Raw genomic sequence first — 23,187 nt, 5'->3', positions numbered from 1 at the left:
CCCAGCACCGCGGCCGCCTCTGCTCCCTGGGCACATGTCAGACGCACCGCCTGCCGGAGATTATATACTGGCTGCGCTCTGCCTCCACCAAGGAGTCCTCAGGGAAGGCTGGCCGCAAGCCCCAGGACCCCCATAGCTATGGGCGCCGCCGGCGCGAGGCAGGAGCCCTGCTTCATCCCCAGGACCCAGGCCGTCAGCAAGGGGGCCAGGACAGTGCCCAGCTTATGGGGTGACCTCAGCACTTCTCTGCTCCTGCCCTGGCTTCAGTGTGTCCGCCTGTGTAGGAAGGCTACTGTCCCCAAGTTTCTTCTCCCCTTGGGGTCGTCTTCCCCAGCCTCTCTCCAGACTGCGACTGGGCTGTACCCAGAACCAGCCTGGACAGAACACTAACGTCCAGAGCTTAATAAACCAAAGAGTTTCATGTTTGTCTTTGCTTGTCTGTGCCCATTTTATCCTCTCAATCTGGGCCGGGTTTCTAATACTCTATGTTCCTTTTCCCTAACGGAAGTCCCTCATACTGTGTAACTTGAATCCAATCCGTTGTAGCGCCTTCTTTGTGCCAAATCAACCCATACATCTCTTCGTGGTTGTGTGGGTAGTTTTGGGGGACCCACCGGACCCCAAGCATCTCCTCCCTCTTATCACGCTGTACCCAGAGGTGGGTTGAAAGTTCTAAGCCAAGCCTCGTCTTCGAAGAGAAAGCAAAGTAAAACTCCTAGTCCATAGGACCAAGTTTAAGAACCCCAGGCTCCGAGCAAAAAAGCCGAATAAAGAAGGCCAAACTGTGGCGAATCGGGCTGGGCAGAAGGAAATTGAGGCCTGGGTACCCAACGGAGGAAGGGGATTGGACCTTATTTTTTGAAGGGGGCGGAGATAGAACGCGGAGGGAGTGGAACGGGGCGGAGACCGGAGGCCGAGCGCCGAAGTGGGCGGGATGAAATCTGGGACCTGAATACCCGGCTGGGCACACGCGAGGCCGAAATCGTGGTTTCTGGGTGTCGGGTGGTCCTGGGGTTGGGCAGGATTCCGGAGAACGACGGTCACCAAGTCGTGTACTTGTCGCACGCGGACTGGACATATGCCAGCAGAAGACTTGAGCTCTGAGCACAAAATCGGTGGGGCAGGGGATGTTCTCGATCTTGATCCCCAGGATCTGATTGAAGACCCCTGACTTAGCGTAAGTATGGAACCGAAGGGGCCGAGCTCCTCTGGGGGCTGGAGGCCGGCGTCCTGGCTTGGGCGTGCGGGCTTCTCCATCCCTTGCCCTCAATGCTCTCCTCCGCTCGCGGCCTCAGCATCCCTGGTTGCGAGGCATGCGCAGTAAGGTTCTTCCCTCCTCGTTCCCCTCCAGTCCCTGGAGGGGGAAGGGACGCTGGGTCTCCCGGCAGCTGATGAATTTATAGACCCTGCCCACCCCTTTGGAGTGGGGAGCGGAAATGGGGTGGACCGTGTCAACGTCCGGCAGGTGTTCGTTTCATATGAACCTAAAACTACCCTGGACCAGTTTCCCTCTCCCACCCCCGGTCTCGGAGTCTTACTGGGGGCGGGGGACAGTGCCCTAGCTCTGCATTCTCTGCAGAGCAACTAAAGGTGTTAGTGTGAGCGATCCTTCCCTCTTCTCTATGCGTTCACAGAGGTTCTCAATTGACGTCCCTCCCCCAACATCTTTAGGTCTCCATCCAGGACCCTCAAGACCTCTCAGGTGCTTAGGAAAAGGTGAGCAGTCCTATTTCCCAGGGTTAGCTGAAAGAAGGGGCTGGGGGCCTGTAGGCCTGGGGAAGAAGACATTTGGGTTTGGACCCTGGGTCTTAGGGAGGAGGCTTAAAGCCTGGACCCCTGGGTCTAGGGAGGAGGGATTGAGGATCCAGAGAATGACTTTTTGCCCTCCCCCAGGTCCCGTGTGACATGGCTGAGGCCCACCAGGCTGTGAATTTCATGCCCTCGCTGACTTCGGACAAGGGTGAAGTGGAGCTCAGTGGCCCTATGTGGCAGGAGATCTACCTCTCTGGCCTGCGCTCTTGGAAGAGGCATCTCTTGAGATTCTGGGTGAGGAAGGCTGCTGGCTGGTTTCCTTCTGGGCATCCAATTTCTTGTCTCCCAGATGCCCAAGGCCCCCTTCTGGGTTCCTGTCCTCCCCTTCTGGGAACCTGGATGTCCACTTCAAGCACCCCTTCAGCCATTTCTCCGTAGCTGGTCTCCTTCTGGCACGCCCAGCCTTACCTACTGAGGACCCCTGTTCACCTGTCCTTACTTCCTGGATCCCATCACCACCCCACCCTTCCCCACAGAGTCCCCTGGCATCTCCACAACTTCTCTCTTCCTAATTGTTTTTATTTTTGTAGCTGGAGGTGGAACCCGAGCCTTACACATGCTAGGCAAGTGTTAGGCTCCACTGCTGAGCCATACCCCAGTCCAGTCCCCCTCTCTTATGGCACACTTGTCACCTTTCCCTGTCCTCTCCAGCCTCCAGACAAGGTGCTCCTCATTCCAGAGCCCTTTTAAGATCTTGGCTGGCACACACCTCAATCCTGAAGGCCCATCCTTTCCCCCAGCCCTTGCCTAGTGGGCCTGAGTGCCACTTCCTCTGATCCTAAAGCCCCACTAGCCCTCTGGCATGAACCTCTAAAGGCCTGGGCCCTGCACTCCTTCACTCCCCACTCTGCTATCTACCCCAGTGCTGGAAATAATTCTGACTCCCTGCCTCTACTGGTGGCCAGTGTCTGCCAGAACCTGGATGGCCAGTTCTAGAAGTCTAGTACCATTGGTGTTCGGGGGTGCTGATGTTCATTCAGGGGGCATCCCAGAAGGATCTCCAGAAGCTGGGATGTTTGGACAGGATAGGCTGGATTGCATCTCTGTGGCTGTACTGGTTGTTAAATGGAGAGGTATCTGTTCTAGCTAAATCCCCAGAGAGTCCCCTTAGCCCTTCCCTGACCCCTGCGCCCCTGGCCAACCTAGCAACGATGGCCATGTGTTCCCTAGAGTTAGATACACACACACACACACACACACACACACGCACATATACAGATAGACAAGTCACCCCTCTGTGTCCTTGTATTCTGCATCCACAGATGCGAAATTATTACAAAAAAATTGCACCTCTACTGAACATGTATAGGCTTTTTTTGTCATTATTCCATGAAGAATAGGCTACACTGACTATTTACATAGCATTTCCATCGAATTAGGAATTACAAGTCATCTAGAGATACTGTGAAGTCTACAGGCAGATGTATGAAGGTTATATGCAAGTACCAGGCATTTTATATAAAGGACTTGAGCATCTGGGGATTTTGGCATCATTGGAGGTCCAAAAAATATCAAAAGGAAACAGCATATAATAATGTACAGAGGGGCTGGGGATGTGGCTCCAGTGGTAGCGCGCTCGCCTGGCATGCGTGCGGCCCGGGTTCCATCCTCAGCACCACATACCAACAAAGATGTTGTGTCCACCGAGAACTAAAAAATAAAATATTAAAATTCTAAAAAAAATGTACAGAAAGATGCACATATTTTAAAGTGGGCTTTCTTTACATTTTGGTAACACCCATGCAACTCTGCCAATCAGGATGGAATTGCCACCATTCTAGAATGGTCTTCTGCAGTCACATCCCCAGCTGCCTGCAAGGCAACTACTATTCAGATTTCTGTCTTATAGATTGACTTTTGCCTGGTGCCAGTGTCTCCCCAGAACCTCGGTCACTGGTTCTAGCAGTCTAGTACCATCTGTGTTCAGAGTCCCTCTGCTCCCAGGCTGAGCGGTGGGGGAGGGGGTGCTGAAGTTCATTCAGGGGGCAGCCCAGAAGGATCTCCAGAAGCTGGGAAGTTTGGTGCAGTGCTGGTGTCACACTGTAAACTATTTAGACTGCTGCCCTGCATTCGACCTGAGTCCCTTTTCAGCATCAGTGTCCCCTCTGCCCAGTTCCCCCCAACACCCTTACATTGGTTGCCATCCCTTAGCTACCTCTGTCCCCTGATGGTTACTTAGAACTCTCATGTCCTTCATCTTCCACTGTAGGACCCCACAAGACACTGCAGAGCTGCAGCTCCTGTTGGTCCCAATGAATGGCCCGTGCCTCAGCTCACCAGAGCAACAGTTCTACAAACTTATCACTGAGCCTCACTTTCTTCATTCATGAAATGGGACTGTGACAGTCCCTGACCCCAGGGATTGTTGTAAACACTGTGTTTGGCACAGCGCTTGGCTTACTGAAGTGACCATTTCAGTTTCAATGTGTGTGTGTGTGTGTATGTGTGAGTGTGAGTGACATGGGGATTAAACCCAGTGGTACTCTACCAATGGGCCACATTCCCACCCCTTTATATTTTGGGACAGGTTCTCAGTAAGTTGCCAAGTCCCTGGAAGCACAGGGATCTTGTCCCTGTGCCTGGCTCTCTAGATTACTTTAAATACCTAATATAATGTGATGCTGTGAAAATAGCTGTTACACCATATTGTTTTGGGAGTAAGGAAAAGAAAAAGGAGTCTGTATATATTCAATAAAGATGTGATTTTTTTCTAATATTTTTGATCTGTGGTTGGTGGAACCCACAAATGTGGAACCCACAGATTCAGAGGACTGGATACATAACTTCACAGGGTTGTTCAGAGGAATTAAAGAGTTAATAATGGGGGGTTGGAGTTGTGGCTCAGTAGTAGAGCCCTCATCTAGCACGTGCAAGGCCCTGGGTTCGATCCTCAGCACCACATAAAAATAAAATAAAGGTATTGTGTCCAACTAAAATAAAATATTTTTTTAAAAAAAGAGTTAACAATGGGGCCGGGGATGTGGCTCAGTGGTGGAGTGCTGGTCTAGCATGCACAAGGCCCTGAGTTCCATTCCCAGCACTGCAAAATGAATGAATGAATGAATGAATGAATGAATAATAGTTAATCCTTGTAATCGATCCATAGAAGGTAGTAAGTACTCACTAAAGGTTAGTGGTCCTGGGGCTGGGGCCGTAGCTCATTGGCAGAGTACTTGCCTTGCATGTGTAAGGCATTGGGTTCGATCCTCAGCACCACATAAAATAAATAAGATAAAGGCATGCTGTCCGTCTACAACTACAAAAAAAAAAAAAAAAAAAGGTTAGTGATCCCACCAGGTGTGGAGGTGCATGCCTGTAATCCCCGTGGCTTGGGAGGCTATGGCAGGATCGCAAGTTCAAAGCCAGCTTCAACAGCGGCAAGGCACTAAGCAACTCAGGGAGACCCTGTCTCTAAATAAAATACAAAAAACGATGTGGCTTTGTGGTTAGGCAACCTTGGTTTCAATCCCCAGTACAAAAAAAAAAAAAAAATAGGAATGTGGCTCAGTGGTCAAGTGCCCTTGAGTTCAATCCATGGTACCAGCACCACCACCCCCCAAAAAAGAAGTTTGTGCTCCTTCCATGCTTTCCTGGGAGTCTAGTTAATCAGCAGAGTTGTCACTCATTCCTCATTTGCCCCATGACCAGATAGTTCTAGAAATTCTAGAAGGTATCCTAAGCTCCAGACCTGCCTCTGTACAGGGATCTGTTTACTCTTTTGATGGTTTACCTTTGAGGTCTTGCCTTAGGGAATCCTTCTCCAGAGACTTCCTTGACGCCCACAGTCCCAGTAACCTGCCACCATGGGGCTCCTTTTTCTTGTCCTACTGCCACAAGCACTCACTTGGTCCAGATTTACCTCCCCAACCCAGGACCCAGGTCTTCGTTCCCTGGCTGGATCCTAAGCACCCAGCCCAGGGCCTGACAAATATCTGAGAATGTGGCAAAGCAGGTGCTCACAAGAGTGGACAGGTAATGGAACAGACGCCCTTTCCTCCCCACAGAATGACTTTCTCACGGGTGTGTTCCCTGCCACCCCCCTCAGCTGGCTCTTCCTCTTCAGTGCCATCCAGCTTGCCTGGTTCCTGCAGCTTGATCCTTCTCTAGGATTGATGGAGAAGATTAAAGAACTGCTGCCAGACTGGTGAGGTTCCCCCCTTCATCCCAGTAACCTCCTCAGTCCTTCTCCTTCTACCATAAGTTTTTCTGTCATTATGGTGTGCCTGCCAGAGAAAAGTAACCTGAAACTTTGGGTCAGATTCCTAAAGGTACAGCATCAGGCAAAAGAGGTGACTTCTTCTCTTCTCTGCATATTTTCTTTCTGGCTCTTTTTGTTAAAAGGGATGGTGACAAACTAGAAAATGTCCAGACATGGTTATATATACTAATAGAATTATGAGCTTGGTCAGTCTCTGGTTATGTAGTCTTAGTCAAGAGAACTCATGCCCAACTGTAATCCCAGTGACTTGGAGGCTGAAGCAGGAGGGTTGGAAGTTTGAGACCAACCTCAGCAATTTAGTGAGTCCCTAGGCAACTTAGTGAGACCCTGTCTCAAAATTTAAAAATATTTTTTTACTTTGATATAAAATAAAAATGTGAAAATAAAAAAGATGTTTTGCCACTGATATGGCTCAGTGGCAAAACATCCATGGGTATAATCCCCAGTATCAAAAAAAAAAAAAGAGAGAGAGAGAGAGAGAAACTTCACTATTCTCTGTTTTCAAGGTCAAGATTGTCATCTATAAAATAGAGATTATAATTAATTCTTTTTTTCTTTAAATTTAATCACCTGAAGTTCTTTTTTTAAATATATTTTTTTGGACTGGGATTGTGGCTTAGTGGTAGAGCACTCACCTCGCATGGGCGGGACTCAGGTTCAATCCTCAGCACCACATAAAAAAAATAAAGGCATTGTGTTGTGTCCATCTACACCTAAAAATTAAAAAAAAAAATAAGATAAAATATATTTGGGTGGGGGCTGGGGATATCGCTCAGTTGGTAGAGTGCTTGCCTTGCATGCACAAGGCCCTGGGTTCAATCCCCAGCACCACAAAAAAAGAATAAATAAATAAATAAATCCATGACTATCTTTAAAAAAATAAAATATATTTTTAAGTTGTAGATGGACACACATCTTTATTTATTTTATTTTTATATGGTGCTGAGGATCAAACCCAGTGCCTCACATGTGCTAGGCAAGCGCTCTACCACTGAGCTACAACCCCAGACCGATCACAATTAATTCTTAAGATTCTTGAAAGAGGGGCCGGGGATGTGGCTCAAGTGGTAGCGCGCTCGAGGGGCATGCGTGCGGCCCGGGTTTGATCCTCAGCACCACATACAAACAAAGATGTTGTGCCCGCCGAAAACTAAAAAATAAAGATTAAAAAATTCTCTCTCTCTCTCTCTGTCTCTCACTCTCTCTTTAAAGAAAAAAAAAGATTCTTGAAAGAATTAATCAAAATCATGTATGTGGTATATACACTAGCACCAGGAGGCTACTAAATCAAGTTATCTTTGCACTATTATCCTTGTCATCAAATTTAGGAAGGGTTTGAAAAACAGAGACAGGTGAAGTGGTACTAGGTTCTGATCCTGATACTTGGATTAGTCTTCATATGAGGAAAAAGGTTCAGGTTTTGTGCAAGTGGCCTAAGGGGGCAGATCAAGGATCAGATGTAAAAAGTTGTTTTTATTTGTCTTTTCTTTCTTTCTTCTTTCAATTGAAAGTCAGGAGTGCTTTACCACTGAGCTACATCCAGCCCTTTTTATTCTTTTATTTTGAGACAGTCTCACTAATTGCCCAGGCTGGTCTCAAACTTGCTATTCTTCTGTCTCAACCTCCCAAGGAGCTGAGATTACAGTGTGTGCCATAGCGCCCAGCTAGATGTAGACATTTCTAGGAAGGTTAGATTTATGCAGTCTTCAGAGAGGAAGTGATTTGACCCTAGTCCTCTGGGCGAGATTTTTCTCACCTGTGTATTCCAACTTCGAAAATGTTGACAGTGTTTCCTGAACTTGAGCTGTATTGGAATGTGCAAGAATGTGCATTTCCAACCAGGTCTCGGAGTTCACAGGTGCTGCCACCTTAGGCTATAATTTCCTGTGAGGGAAAAGTCTCCCCTCAACAGAACTAATTGGTCTGGCTTATTAAGCATCTACCATTTTCTGTGAAAAGTGATTTTATTTTATTTTATTTTTTTTAAGAGAGAGGGGAGGGAGGGAGGGAGGGGAGAGAGAGAGAGAGAGAGAGAGAATTTTCAATATTTATTTTTTAGTTTTTGGCGGACACAGCATCTTTGTTTGTATGTGGTGCTGAGGATGGAACCCCAGCTGCACGCATGCGAGGCGAGCAGGCTACCGCTTGAGCCACATCCCCAGCCCGAAAAGTGATTTTAGAAGCTTGATGACACCAGTCACTGGCACATGCCTGTAATTCCAGAGACTCAAGAGGCTGAGGCAGGAGGGTCCAAAGTTTGCAGCCAGCCTCAGCAACTTAGCAAGAACCTGTCTCAAAATAAAAAGCTCTGGAATGTAGTTCAATGGTAAAGCGCCCCTAGATTCAAAGCCCAGTAACAAAAAGAAGAGGGAGAAAGAGAGGGAAAGGGCAACTTAGTGAGAAGGGGGACGGGGAGCGGCAGGGGAGGAGGAGGAGGAGGAAGCCATTAGCTTCCACCACAAAGTGGGGTAGGGGACACAGGAGGCTCCCACCCACATCAGATGAGAAAAAAAGGACTTCTCTGTCTGACTTCAGTTGTATTAAGACACCCCTCCGCAGCCAGAAGCCAAGAGACCCAAGCCAGCTTTGCTCTCTCCCTCCAGGGGTGGACAGCACCATAGGCTCCGGGGTGTTCTGGCAGCTGCGCTGTTTGCCTCGTGTCTGTGGGGAGCCCTGATCTTCACACTTCACGTGGCGCTGAGGCTGCTTCTGTCCTACCACGGCTGGCTTCTTGAACCCCACGAAGCCATGTCCTCAACCACCAAGACCTGGCTGGTATGTGAGGGGACCCATATACCATGCACTCATGACACAGTTCTCTGGTCGCTCTCTGCGGACCTCTGTCCCTCCCCCCCCCCCTTAATGTCTCTTTCTTCCTTTCCTCTTCTGTCTCTCTCTCTCATTTACCTTTCTACGTCTGTGTACCATTCACTCTAATTTGCCCACCACCCCCTCCGGCCTCATTGCGATCTAAAGACCTTGTAACCTCCGTCCATCCCCCCGCCTCCTTCCCCCAGGCCCTGGTCCGCATATTCTCTGGCCGCCACCCGGTGCTCTTCAGTTATCAGCGCTCGCTGCCGCGCCAGCCGGTGCCCTCGGTGCAGGACACCGTGCGCAAGGTGCTTCTGGAACCGGGGATGGGGTGGGGGGTAGGAGGCGGCCGGGGGCGTGACTCGGTCTTCTCCGCCCTCCCTCATCAGTATCTGGAGTCTGTCCGACCCGTCCTCTCCGACGAGGACTTCGACTGGACGACGGGGCTGGCCCAGGAGTTCCTGAAGCTGCAGGCGTCGCTGCTGCAGTGGTACCTGTGGCTCAAGTCCTGGTGGGCGTCCAATTACGTGAGTCCCGCCCGAGGCCCCACTTGGAAGGCAAAGGTTCCCGCCGGCCCCTTCTCCCCGCTGGCCCGCCCCTTCTCCCCGCTGGCCCGCCCCTTCTCCCCGCTGGCCCGCCCCTTCTCCCCGCTGGCCCGCCCCTTCTCCCCGCAGGCCCGCCCCTTCTCCCCGCTGGCCTGCCCCTTCTCCCCGCTGGCCCGCCCCTTCTCCCCGCAGGCCCGCCCCTTCTCCCCGCTGGTCCGCCCCTTCTTCCCGCTAGCCCTACGTTCCCCTCCGCGACCCGCCCCCCCATGCCCTGCTGTGATTGGAGGCCCGCTCCAGGCGTGCGCTCATTAGCCCCGCCCCACCCAGTAGCCCCGCCCCGTGCGCTGGGAATCAGAGCCCTGGACCACTCTCCACAGTTTGCGCCCTGGCTCAAAGCTACAGTAGTCTGACCTCCACCCCAAATGTCCCTGCATTCTGAGCTTTGCCCCCACTTTCCAATATTGGAACTTGAATTCCAAGACCCACCCAGCACTTCGAGCTTAAGGACAGTTTCCCCAAATGGGCTTCTATTTCTGAGTTCTGAAACTAAGTCCCTAACTGCGTCGAGCTCCTTGGGAAACTGAGGCACAGAGTGAGTTAGTGAGTGATTCACCCAAAACAGGACTTGCCAGTCTCACATTCTCTGGGAAGCCAAAAATAGCAATCAGGAAGCATATGACGAGATGGCAATGATGAGACAGATGGGGTGGTATGAATATTTCAGGGGTCACTGAAGGAGATGACTGCTGGGTGAGATGGAGGTATTAGGGCTGAGTCTTTATAGTTGGAGAAAATTGGAACCCGCGAGGTTGGTAACAAGGGCATAGAGGAAGGGCATGCTCACAGGAAAAGAAGTAGAACATTGTACCCATGGGCTGGAATCAAGGAGAACATTACTGTGGCTAGAACAAAGGGCAGGATGGCTAGGAGGTGATAGTGGATTGCTGGGGACAGGCCAAACTTCAGGATGAGGATTCTGAACTTTCTGGGGAGGTACTAGGGAGTCATGGAAGGATTTGGAGCAGGAGAGGATCAGGGTGAGCCCTAGTGTGTGGGAAAGCCAGGAGAGGAACCCTAAAGTGAGACAGCATATGGGCTCCTTGTCTGTTGAAGGTAATTGAAACATTGGCTTGGGTAAGAGTATCCAAGACAGGAATGAGAGGGAGAAGTGAAGAGGGTTTGGGGAAGATCAAGGGTCCAACAGATGAACCTGATGAAGGGCACTGAGAAGTGTCTACAGAAACAGAAGGGCGGGGTTTGTTTTCTTTTTCATGCAGTGCTAGAGACTGGCCCTAGGTCTCTGGTCTTAATTTTTTTTTTTTTTTTTGTACTAGGGATTGAACTCAGGGGCACTCAACCCCTGAGCCACATCCCCAACACTATTTTGAATGTTATTTAGAGACAGGGTCTCACTGAGTTGCTGAGGGCCTTGCAAAGTTGCTGCGGCTGGCTTGGAACTCTCCAGCCACTGGGATTATGGGCGTGTGCCGCTGCACTTAGCTACTGGCCTTAACATTTTTGTTAGAGCATTATAATTATACATAGTATTTGGGTTCATTTTGACAAAATTATACATGTAAGAAATTTGATTGCAATCCCCATTCCCCCTTTCCCCATTCTTTCTCCTCTATTGGCACTTTCTACAAATACCTTACAGGTGAAACTCCCTTTGGGGTGTGTGTGTGTGTGTGTGTGTACACACATATGTATATATCATGATTTTGTCAAATTTATCCCATCTTTCTTCCCCTTTCTCTTCTTCCCTCCCTCTTACCTCTTACTGCACTGATCTTCCTTGTGGCTTTATAATCTCCAATCCCCTCCCTCCCCCACCTCCTTTCCTTTAATCTTCTCCATCTTCCACCAGCACATGCCATTCCTTCATCCTTCTTTAAGGCTGAGTAGAACTCCATTGTGTATCTATTTACCACGTCTTCTTGATCCATTTATCTATGGGAATCTGGGTTGATTCTATAATTTGACTATTGTGAATTGTGCTGCTATAAACATAGATGTGCCTGGATTGCTACAGTATGCTGATTTTAGATCTTTGGGATAAATTCCAAGGAGTAGAATAGCTGGGTCATATGGTGTTTCCATTCCTAGTTTTTTGAGGAATCTCCACACTATGTTCCAGAGTGGTTGCACTAATGTTCAGTACCACCAACAATATACAAGTGTACCTATTTCCTCTCATCCTTGCCAGAATTTATTATTGTTCATGGTTTTTGTTGTTGTTGTTGTTGTTATTGTTATTGTTATTGTTGTTTGTTTGTTGAAACCAGGGATTGAACCCGGGGTGCTTAACCACTGAGCCACATCTCCAGCCTTTTTTATTTATTCTTTTATTTTGAGACAGGGTCTTGCTAAGATGCTTATGACCTCCCTAAATTACTGAGACTGGCCTTGAACCCGTGCTCCTCCTGCCTCAGCTTTCCAAGCTGCTGGGATTACAGGTGTGTGATTCTGACTGAAGTGAGATGAAATCTTAGTGTAGTTTTGATTTGCATTTCCCTAAATGCTAGAGACATTAAACATTTTTTTCATATTTTTTGTCCACTTGTGTTTCTTTTAAGAAATTTCTGTTTAGTTCTTTTGCCCATTCATTGATTGGCTTATTTAATTTTTTAGCATTAAGTTTTTTGAGTTCTTTATTCTGGATATTAATCCTCTGTCAGAGGAGTAGCTGACAAAGATTTTCTCCTAATCTGTAGACTTCCTCTTCACTCTCTTAATCATTTCCTTTGCTATGGAGAAGATTTTTAATTTGATGGCATCCCAGTTATTGATTCTTGGTTTTATTTCTTGAGCTTTGTTAAGGAAGCCTGCATCTATATGATGGATGTTTTCTCCTAGCAGTTGCAAGTTTTCTGGTCCAATTCCTAAGTTTTTGAACCACTTTGATTTGACTTTTGTGCAGGGTGAGAAATAGGGATCTAATTTCATTCTTCTACATATGAATACCCAGTTTTCCCTGCACCATTTGTTTAAAAGCCTTGTCTTTTCTCCACATCTACTTTTGGCATCTGTCAAGGATCAGATGACTGTAAGTGTGTGGGTTTGTCTGTCTTCTTCTCCATTGATCTTCATGTCCATGTTGATGCCAGCATCTGGTCTTATATTATTTTTCCTCCATGCCTAGACCAGATTCTTATATACATACACACACATGCTCATATATATACATACACAACATACACAGACATGTTTATTGCATCTCCACACCACTGCCAATTTTAACATACACTATTATCTAATGCACAACCATCAAAATGAGGCCAGCGAAAGTCTGACACAGTGATCCCCTTTCTGTACTGGGGACTGAACCCAGGGGCACTCTACCACTGAGCTACACCCCCAGCCCTTTGTATCTTTTGTTTTGAGACAGGGTCTCACTACACTGCTGAGGTTGGCCTCAAACTATTGATCTCCTCCCTGGGCCTCCTGACTAGCTGGGATCCCAAGCGGGTGCCGCAGTGATTTCTCCAGGGATCCTATGTTTGCAAATTCACCCACTCATTAAAATCTATTTGTAACCCCCAAATCAGTTCTTGCAGCTTTTTCATTGTCATTTGAGGACACAAGAGAGGGACAAAAAAAGTTCTCAGCTTTGGTTGAACGAGACAATCCTCTGCCTTCTGGTTTCAGTGCCCCTGCTGTAAACAAGTATCTTTTTTAGCGCTGTTTTTTTTTTTTTTTTTTTGCATTTTTGTGCTTTTTCTTGGTGATTTTGCTATTTAAAATGTCCCCAGTGTGGTGCTGAAGTGCTGCTGCTCTTGAGCACAGGAGGCTGGATTTGCCTTCTGGAGAGAATACATGTGTTGGATGAGCTTCCTTCAGGTGCTCTGGGTCGTGAGTTCGGTGCCAGTGCCCGGACAGCATTCAGCTAACAAGATGGTTTTAAACAGAAGCACTCTGATGAATATCACCTGGGTTTATCCAGGAGACAGACATGTGACCCGAAGCTTGAGGGCCCCATCTCTGTGTTTCCCAGGAGTGCCACATTCACTCATTGAGCATTTGCAGGGACTGTGAAACATACCTTACATACTTAAAAGAGCTCATTGAGATTGAGGTTTATAGCAAAAATCATCCCTGAGCAGATTTTAAGGAGGAAAATGTAAAGCAGCAAGTTGGCTGAGGCACTGAGGACGGTCCTGTGCTGCGCTGTTTTGCCACCACCCAGCTTCATCCCCCTTGGCCAGGTGGCACTTCCAGGAAGAACCCGTGATGTCACTAAAGCCATTGACACAGGGCACTAAAGCAGCTTTTAGTAAAACTGGCCTAATTTTCCCCTCTTGTTGGGGATTTTCTAACCAGTCTGATTCGTCACTACCCCTTCCCCTTCCTACACTGTTTGATTCCTGAGGTTGAAACCTTGCTCCACTATTGTTTCTGGGATTTTCTGCTGAGTTATAGACACCTTTCAGCGAGGCTTGGTGCTGAAATTTTTTCTCTATTAAAAAGAATTTTTGGGGCTGGGGATGTGGCTCAAGCGGTAGCGCGCTCACCTGGCATGCGTGCGGCCCGGGTTGGATCCTCAGCACCACATACCAACAAAGATGTTGTGTTCGCCGAGAACTAAAAAATAAATATTAAAAATTCTCTCTCTCTCTCTCCTCTCTCACTCTCTCTTTAAAAAAAAAGAATTTTTTATTATATATATTAAAATGTTACAGAGTAAAATGCACAGATCTTAAGAAAGATGCACAGCTTGAGGAAGTCTGATGTATGCAGATGCTTATTATACTGCACACTATAGAGCTTTTCTAGCATTTGCCAGAAGCTTCTGGATTTTTCTAGAAGGTATAGCACATCCCCAGTTCTAAGTATAAGGAAATGTAAGATGCCATAAACTTTAAGATGCAAGTATCCCGGTGAGAGGTGCAAGCCTGTAATCCCAGTGACTCAGGAAGCTGAGGCAAGAGGATCACAGGTTCAAAGCCAGCCTCAGCAAAAGGCAAGGTGCTAAGCAATTCAATGAGACCCTGTCTTGAAATAAAATACAAAATAGGGCTGGGGATGTGGCTCAGTGGTTGAGTGCCCTTGAGTTCAATCCCCGGTACCTCCCCCCCAAAAGAAGATGCAAGTAAACACATATATGTGATAGATTCTATAATGTAGAAAAGGAAAACATCTTGAACATTAAGTCCTCTCCAGCCACCTCCCTCTAATTCTGCTATCTCATTACCTGTGAGAAACACGTTGGCCAGGGTCTTAGATGTTTATAAGCATATTCTGTACCCAAAGAAATAGGTCCATACATAAATATACATAATTTTTATTGTAGTAAAATATATATAGCATAAAGCTTTACATTTTCACCTTTTAAGTCTCCAGTTCAATGGTGTTGATTCATTAACCATGTTGTGTTGCCATCTATCTATTGAGTTACCAGTATCTATTTCCAGAACTTTCTCACCATCTCAAACAAACTCTGTCTATCCCTGGTAAATTCTCTTCTCTGCCTCTCTGGGTTTGCCAAGTTTATGTTTTTCGTATAAATGGAATCGTACAATAGTTGTCCTTTGGAGCCTGACTCCTTCTACTTAGCCTCAGGTCTTTAGGATCCACCTGGGTGGCAGCTGAGTCAGAACTTTGCTCCTTCTAAGGTTTCTGGGCTGTAGCTCAGATAGCACTCGTGATTAGCAAGTACAAGACTCTGGCTTCATGCCCAGCACCACAAAACAATTTTTTTCCCTTTTTATGGTTGAATAACACTTTACTATATCCATCTCCACATTTTGCTTGTCCATTTATCTGTGGATGGACATAAAAATGGTATTTTTAAAAATTTCAAATCAGAGCCAGGTACAGTGATGCACACCTTTGATCTCAGTGACTCAGGGGGCTGAGGGAGGAGGATCGAAAATTGGAGACCATCCCAGGCAACTTAGCAAAACCCATTTTTTAAAAAATGTTTAAAAAGGGCTGCGGTTGGGGGGAGCGGGGCTAAGGTTTGTGGCTCAGCGGTAAAGCACTTGCCTAGCACGTGGGAGGCCCTGGGTTCAATCGTCAGCACCACATAAAAATAAATAAGTAAAATAAAGGTATTATGTCAAACTACAACTAAAAAATAAAATAAAACAAAAAGGGCTGGGGATATAACTTAGTGGTAAAGCACCCCCTGGGCTCAATCCTCAGCACAGAAAAAAAAAAAATCAAATCGATCATTCCACATACCTTGTGCTCCTAGGTTTTTTTCATTCAAAAATATGTCTTGATGCTTATGTAGTGTCAATAAACACAGATAACAAATAAAAAATATAATACCAATGCATCTTGTTCTTTTAATAACTTTGTAATATTCCACAGCCTGAGCGTAGCATTGATTAGTTAACTGATCCTCTATCCATGGACATCTAGGTTATTGCTAGTGACTGATCATTATGCCCTCCTTCATCGAACTCCACCCTCCCTATGTGACATAGAAAACTTAGTAGGCTCCTCCAACCCACTGTCCTTCTTCTTCAAGGTTCCTTGTCTTCCCAGGTCAGTGACTGGTGGGAAGAATTTGTGTACCTGCGCTCCCGCAACTCACTGATGGTGAACAGCAACTATTACATGATGGTGAGAGGGGCGGAAAGGTCTGGGGGTGGCTGGAGAGCCCCAGGTCCAGGGTTGGTGCCTGGGTAAAATGTGGCATTTATGGCCTGTGACTTGAATCTGGGACTGCGGTCTCAAATAATAATTTTACCCTGTTTTGGACTGGGAGCGCCCCTCAGGGGCACCCTGGCCTCTGTGTCTTGCCACCTCTGTCTGCTCTGGCCCCCAGGACTTCCTGTATGTCACACCCACGCCGCTGCAGGCGGCTCGCGCAGGGAATGCGGTCCATGCCCTGCTTCTGTACCGACGCCGTCTGAACCGCCAGGAGATTCCCCCGGTAAGACAGCCACTGCGTGCTGGGGACAGAGGTCTGGTCCCCTGGCGTTGGGACCCCATGGGTCCCAGCAGGCAGCTCACAAGCGAATGGCCTCCTGCAGAATTTGCTGATGGGAATGCGCCCCTTGTGCTCTGCCCAGTATGAGAAGATATTCAACACTACGCGCGTGCCAGGGGTCCAAAAAGGTGAGACCACCCCCCCCCTCCCCTCCCACCGATGAGACAAAACTACAGGTCCTCCGGAGCCAGCCTGCTTCCATCTTTCCGCTGTGGCCTGGGGCAAGTTATTACTCAGGTTATAACTTGCCTCAGTTTCCTCATCCCTGAAATGGGATAATAGTGGTACCTAGGGGGTGAAGATGAGACACGTGTTAAGAACTGCTCAAGGCACACAGGAAGTGCTGAACCCATGGTCGTTATTCTTCTCGTGTGTCTGGCCTTCCCCACCCGCTGCTTCTGCCAACACCACCCTAGACTACATCCGCCACCTCCAGGACAGCCGACATGTGGCGGTCTTCCACCGGGGTCGATTCTTCCGTGTGGGGACCCATTCCCAAAATGGCCTGCTCTCCCCGAGGGCCCTGGAGCAGCAGTTCCAGCGAATCCTAGATGACCCCTCGCCCGCCTGTCCCCATGAAGAGCACCTGGCAGCCCTGACGGCTGCTCCCAGGTGAGGTGCAGAAGGCAGGGGCTCCGGAGCCCGTGGAAGGACAGGTGGGGCTCGGGGTGGAGGCCGGGCAGGGCGGAGGGCCAGCTGGCTCAGGCGCGTCCCGCCGGACAGGGGTATGTGGGCCCAGGTGCGGAAGTCCCTGAAGACCCAGGCCGCCCAGGCCCTGGAGGCGGTGGAGGGGGCCGCTTTCTTTGTGTCTCTGGTCGCGGAGCCAGCCGGGCTCACCAGGGAGGACCCCGCGGCTTCTCTGGATGCCTATGCCCACGCTCTGCTGGTCGGCAGGGGCCACGACCGGTGAGTCAGCCCTGGGCAACAAGACCCTGCACCCCAGGCCTGGACAACCTCTAGATCCAGGGCTGAGGACCCCATACCCAGTGCCTTGGGACTAGAGACCTTTGAACCAGAGACCCCAGATCCATAACCAGGACCCTAGGGCTCCAGACCTGAGACCCCAAGTCCCTGAGCTAGACCTAGAAACCTCTAGATCTGAGACCCTAGACCCATAACCAGACTCAGCATTCCCAAGACCCAGAGACCCCAGATCCCAGAGCCATTGAACCCCGAATGTGGGAACCTCAAATTCAGAGCTTGGACCATTGAACCCTCAAATCTTCATGCAGTCACTCCAAACCCAGGTTCCCCGGACCTGAGCCCCCCGCCCCCCCACACACACACACACAGGCAGAGCCTCAGAAAACTTCCTTGCCCACAGGGCTCCACTGTGACATCCCAGGTCCAGGATGTCTAAAAATTACCTCAAAATTCCTGAATGCCCTACATCTTAGACATGTCTGTGGGACCCTACAGAGCCACCTGCTACAGACCCCCAGCACTCCTAGAGGGGTCCCCACACCAACATTCCAGCTGTCCTCATGTTCCTTCCTGAAACTCCCCAGCAAGTCCCACAATGCATCCCAAGCCTTTTTCACTGCTCCCCACCTCTGTGCCCCTGCTGAACTTTCTCCCACAGCTGGTTTGACAAATCCTTCACGTTGATTGTCTTCTCCAACGGGAAGCTGGGCCTCAGTGTGGAGCACTCGTGGGCTGACTGTCCCATCTCAGGACACATGTGGGAGGTAGGCAGTAGCTGCTGCAGGCTGGGGGTGGGCAGGTGGAGAAGCAAGTTGGGGATGATGGCTTCCTTTGCTGAATGTGGGTAGTGGGGGCTCAGAGAAGGGAAGTGTTTTTCCCCTGAGTCACACAGCAAAGAGTTGCAGAGTCAGAACATGAATCCAGAGTGCTCTGACACCACAGTGTAAGGCCTTTCCACCAACACATACCGAGAAGAACAATCTTCTAGCTCTGGTTTGCTATGTAATCTTGGGCAAGCTACTCTCCTGCTCTGAGCTTCAGTGTTTCCTTCCTCAAGTGAATCAGTTGGATTTGTGTGTGTGTGTGTGTGTGTGTGTGTGAGAGAGAGAGAGAGAGAGAGATATGCTGGGTCTTGAACTCAGGGGGGTACTCTACCACTGAACTACTCAAGGGTCTTTCTAAGTTGCTGAGGCTGGCCTTGAACTTGCCATCCTCCTGACTCAGCCTCCTGAGTAGCTGGGATAATAGTGTGATCCACTGCACCCAGCCTAATTATATCTTTAAGTGAAACTCAATTCAGTTTAACCTTAGACCCTTCAGACCACTTCATGCCAGTTTGTCATCTCTGCATATTGACTAAAGACAAGATGTGAGCTGGACACGGTGGCTGGCACTTACCTATAATTCCAGCTATTCAGGAGGCTGAGGCAGGAGGATCACAAGTTGGAGGTCCGCCTGAGAAATTCAGTGAGACCCTGCCTTAAAATTTAAAGAAAACAAAAAGAGGGTCTTGGCTGGGATGTAGCTCAGTGGTAGAGCACTTGCTAGCATGCAGCCTGAGTTTGATCCCTAATACCACAAAAAATAAATAGAAGAGAGGTAACAAAGGGTAAGAAAAAGATGAACATAAACTCTTACGCCACAAATGAGGCGTTCTTTCTGGTGTGACTCACACCTAAAGTCCCAGTGACTCGGGAGGCTGAGGTAGGAAGACCACAAGTTCCAGGCCAGCCTCAACAACTTAGTGAGACCCTGTCTCAAAAAATAAAAAGGGCTGGGGATGTGGCTCAGGGGTAGTGCATCCCTGGGTTCAATCTCCAGGACCACAAAATAAATAAAATAAACAAGTGAGGTTCTCATCCTATGTGTTGGATGTCACAGTGGGAGGTCAAGGCCATGTCCTAGGGTGGTTGTGAGATGTCACTGAAATGTGAACCTCGAGGGCAGGTACAGCAGGTGCCTGGTCAGGGCAGATTTAAAATATTTGGCACGAGGTGTGGGCAGCACCGGATCCCAGTGAAAGCTGGGCCTCACAGCAGCTTCTTTCCAGTCCCAGGATGGTGGCGGGGTCCTGGGAAGGGAGGCTGCTGCTGGTGACAGGGTCAGCAGCAGCAGCTAAAGCGTTAGTCCTGTTCTCTATGCGCATGAACCTGGGAGCCCACCGTGAACCTCGGGGTCGGTGGTTCTTAGGGAATGCCCTTCCCTGAAGAGACACAGCCTGGTCAGATGGCCACAGTCCACAGGGAGGAGGGCCTCTCGCAGCCTCTGGTTGTCCACAGTTCACTCTGGCTACAGAATGCTTTCAGCTGGGCTACTCAGCAGATGGCCACTGCAAGGGGCGTCCTGACCCCACGCTGCCCCAGCCCCAGCGGCTGCAGTGGGACCTTCCAGAACAGGTGAAGTCAGGCTTCCTTCAAGCCCCCAAATCCTAGCCTTGGTTCTAAAGCCCTCCCCATCCTTACCCTTGACCTTGGAATCAACCCTAACGCCAACCCCTGTCCATACCTCATGCCAGATCTAACACTCAAACACGTCTGCAGCCTCAAAGCCCAGCCTGTATCCAGCTCCTTCTCAAGCCCCACTCCCGCCTGTCCCACTGCCCAACCCGCTCAACTCACCCTACCCCAGTCCTGTCCCGTCACCAAGCCCAACTTCTCCCCACTCCAGTCCCCCTCATTCCCAACAGGGGACCATTCCTAGATTCAGCCCCTCCCCTGCCCTAGCCCCAACCTCAGTTCAGTCTCCAGAGCAGCCCCCAGCCCTGTCCCAGCCCCAGCCCTAGCCCTATCCCAGCCCCAGCCCTGTTCCAGCCCCAGCCCTGACCCAGCCCCCAGCCTTGTCCCAGCCCCCAGCCCTGTCCCAGCCCCAAGCTCTGACTACCCCCAAGCTCTGACCCAACCCCTAGCCCTGTCCCAGCCCCAGCCCAGCAGCCCAGGCAAGCGCTCCGCTGCACCTCTATCTCTGGCCACAGCTCATACCCCATCTCCATCCCTGCCATCTCCACCCGTCAATGACTTCATCCTTCCTTCCCTCCATACCCCCCCCCCAACTCCATGCCATCTCCCAGCCCCATTCCTGGCTCTAATCAGCCCCATCTGTAAGACCAACCATCCCTCCTCCCTCGCTCTCCGGCAGGTCCACCTGTCCATCTCTCTTGCCCTGCGGGGAGCCGAGACGTTGTCCAGCAACGTCGACTGCCACGTCTTCCCCTTCTCCCACTTTGGCAAGAGCTTCATCAAACGCTGCCATCTGTCTCCAGACAGCTTTGTCCAGATGGCCCTGCAGCTGGCCCACTTCCGGGTCAGTCTCAGTCCCCCATCCCAGCCCATCGGGACCTCAGCCTCCCTGGGCTCCCACCACCTGCCTCTCAGCCTCCTCCATTACTTGTCTTTGCCCTGGTGGATCCACCATCTTGATTTCTCCACAAACTGCAGGCAGGAGGCTGGAGGTCTGGACGAGGTGGGTCAACTGTGACCACTTCCTGACAGGCTCCTCTCTTCCTTGTCCCCCAGGACAGGGGTCAGTTCTGCCTGACCTACGAGTCGGCCATGACACGCTTGTTCCTGGAAGGCAGGACCGAGACCGTGCGGTCTTGCACGCGGGAGGCCTGCGACTTCGTGAGAGCCATGGAGGACCAGGAGAAGACAGTGGGTGTGGCCTCCTGGGAGGCTTCCCTCAGGCATTTGCTCACACTTGTGGCTGGGCTCTGTGACGGGGCGCCAGGGACAAAGGAGGAACCAGACCTGGTCTCTGGCTTCAAAGAACCCATGGATTGAGACAGAGATAGCCCCGCATAGCCTGCTCTTATGGCGGTCACACAGAGCACTGGGGGAGCACCCAAGAGGGAGCCCTGTTTCCAGTATGGCTCTCTTTGCTTATTTAGCGTGTGTAACCTTGTGACCAGATGCACCATTCCTCATAACCTCTCTGCCCAGAACCTCCCCCAAGGCACCTCTGTTCCTGCCTCCCTTTATCTATGAGATATTGTGGTTCAGTGGAAGGAGTTTGGGCTCCGGAGTCAGACAGACCTGGGAACCCACCTGGTTTTGCCTTGCTTGCTGTGTGACCTTGGGCAAGTGACTTCCCATTCTGAGCCTGATTTCCTTCTGTAAAGTGGCGTGAATATCCCTGCCTTGCAGGGATGTTGCAAACTGGCTAGATGCCAGGCATGCCACAGGCCCAGCAGTAAGCCCACCTCCTGTCTTTCCATGACCTGCGACCTCCCCGGGGACCCCAGGACCCACAGTGCCTCGCCCTGTTCCGAGTGGCGGTGGAGAAGCACCAGGCTCTACTGAAGGCAGCGATGTGCGGGCAGGGGGTCGACCGCCACCTCTTTGCGCTCTACATCGTGTCCCGATTCCTCCACGTGCAGTCACCCTTCCTGGCCCAGGTTGGGGTGTAGGGAAAGGGTTGGGGAGGCTGGGGAAACCCTGGGAAAGGGAAGGGTTTCAGAGCAGCAAGGGTGAGGTTGGAAAAGGAGAAATCAGCAGGGGAGGTGGTGGGAGAAATCCCCAGAGGGGGCGGGCGCTTAGCGAATCAGGAGGGATGTTGAGGGTGGACCGACCTAGAGGAGCCCGGGGCAGGTCTGTCTTTCCTGAACACGTGACTGTCTCCTGTCCTCAGGTTCACTCGGAGCAGTGGCCGCTGTCCACCAGCCAGATCCCTGTGCAGCAGACGCACCTGTTTGATGTCCACAACTACCCAGATTACGTTTCCTCGGGTGGCGGATTCGGCCCTGTGCGGAGCTGGGGACCTGGGCCCGAGGGAGGAGGAGCTGGCGGCTCTCCTGCGCGGGAGGGAGTTATTTTGTTTCCTTCACTTTCTCCCACTGCAGGCGGATGACCATGGGTACGGGGTTTCTTACATCTTCATGGGGGATGACGTGATCACCTTCCACATCTCCAGCAAAAAATCAAGCACAAAAACGGTGAGACAGGCTGGACCGCCGCCTCCACCCCCACCCTCCTCCCTCGGACCCAGGGGTCCTGGCCCAAGCCCTGTCTCCTTGGAGCGGGTGTCTAACCCCTTGTGTCGCTCAGCCCCACGAGCCCCAGCTTCCCCTGCTTGTGTGTTTCCTCCAGGACTCCCACCGGCTGGGGCAGCACATGGAGGATGCTCTGTTGGACGTGGCCTCCTTGTTCCAGGCAGGGCAGCGTCTTAAGCGCCGGCGCAGAGGGCCAGGGGATGAGGACTCGGGACACAGACGTGGATTTATCTCCAATAAGACTGTGGATTCCAAGGCACCCAGGACCTCCACACCCGCTGACCCCTTCCAGTAGGGAGCTGGTCTCCCTCAGGGACGAGTGTGTAGATCCCCACAGCTGGGCTGGCGCAGGACAGGGCGGCCAGTTTGGCAGCCCAAAATCTGGGCCAATAAAGATGTGTGAGCTGGGTGTGTGGTTTCCACTGTGCCCTTGGGCAGGGGTGATGGAGGTGAGGATCAGGGTGCCAGAGAAGAGTTTCCATGCACCCAGCCCCACCATGGATTCCTAGTTACAACCTCAGTTACAGCCCCAGCACCTGCCAACCTGCTTCATTCCTGCCTCTAACCATAGTGAACCAGCCCTTCCTGACCAGTTCCAATCCAAGACCCCATGGGTTCTCATGAGCTCGGTTCCTGCTGCCCCACCAGCCTTCCACCTCAAACTCCTTTATAAACCTAAATTATGGACACACAGGGCCTCAGGCACTCTAGGCAAAACATCCACCTTTGAGCTACATCCCCAGCCACTTCCATGGAGAATCTGACTACCCAACCCAACCCCAGCCATTTCAGCCTCTTCTCTGTGGTGGATTCTGCCCCCCTGACTAGGGAATGTCCGCCCTCCTGACCTCTGCCATGATCCAGCAATCAATAACTCCAGGACCCACACTCCCGTGCCCCCAGCAACTCAACTGCAGCTAGAACCACACAATCAACATGAAAAAATCCTACC

The 23,187-nt window shown here is 50.5% G+C and overlaps 1 protein-coding gene across 2 annotated transcripts; it reads left to right on the top strand.

Moving 5' to 3' along the window:
- The first annotated feature begins 248 nt into the window (after positions 1–248).
- On the top strand, positions 249–22,914 carry CPT1C (carnitine palmitoyltransferase 1C). Of its 2 annotated transcripts, XM_081273419.1 has the most exons (20): positions 249–1,177; positions 1,672–1,716; positions 1,894–2,046; positions 5,817–5,956; positions 8,635–8,806; positions 9,049–9,150; positions 9,232–9,369; positions 15,880–15,957; positions 16,163–16,270; positions 16,371–16,455; positions 16,744–16,939; positions 17,051–17,233; positions 17,910–18,015; positions 19,531–19,647; positions 20,387–20,551; positions 20,764–20,898; positions 21,489–21,641; positions 21,875–21,988; positions 22,086–22,178; positions 22,333–22,914. In XM_081273419.1, the coding sequence occupies exons 3-20, from the start codon at positions 1,906–1,908 to the stop codon at positions 22,528–22,530; spliced, it is 2,424 nt and encodes an 807-aa protein (XP_081129545.1). In that variant the 5' UTR covers positions 249–1,177; positions 1,672–1,716; positions 1,894–1,905; the 3' UTR covers positions 22,531–22,914. The 2 variants fall into 2 exon arrangements, with proteins under 2 accessions (XP_081129545.1, XP_081129546.1); XM_081273420.1 differs by lacking the exon at positions 22,333–22,914 and having other exon boundaries at positions 20,769–20,898.
- The last annotated feature ends 273 nt before the right edge of the window (positions 22,915–23,187 follow it).

This window comes from Spermophilus citellus (assembly GCF_964194105.1).
Source record: "Spermophilus citellus genome assembly, chromosome: 18".
Taxonomy (NCBI): Eukaryota; Metazoa; Chordata; class Mammalia; order Rodentia; family Sciuridae; genus Spermophilus; species Spermophilus citellus.
This window is presented reverse-complemented; position numbering and strand designations above follow the sequence as displayed.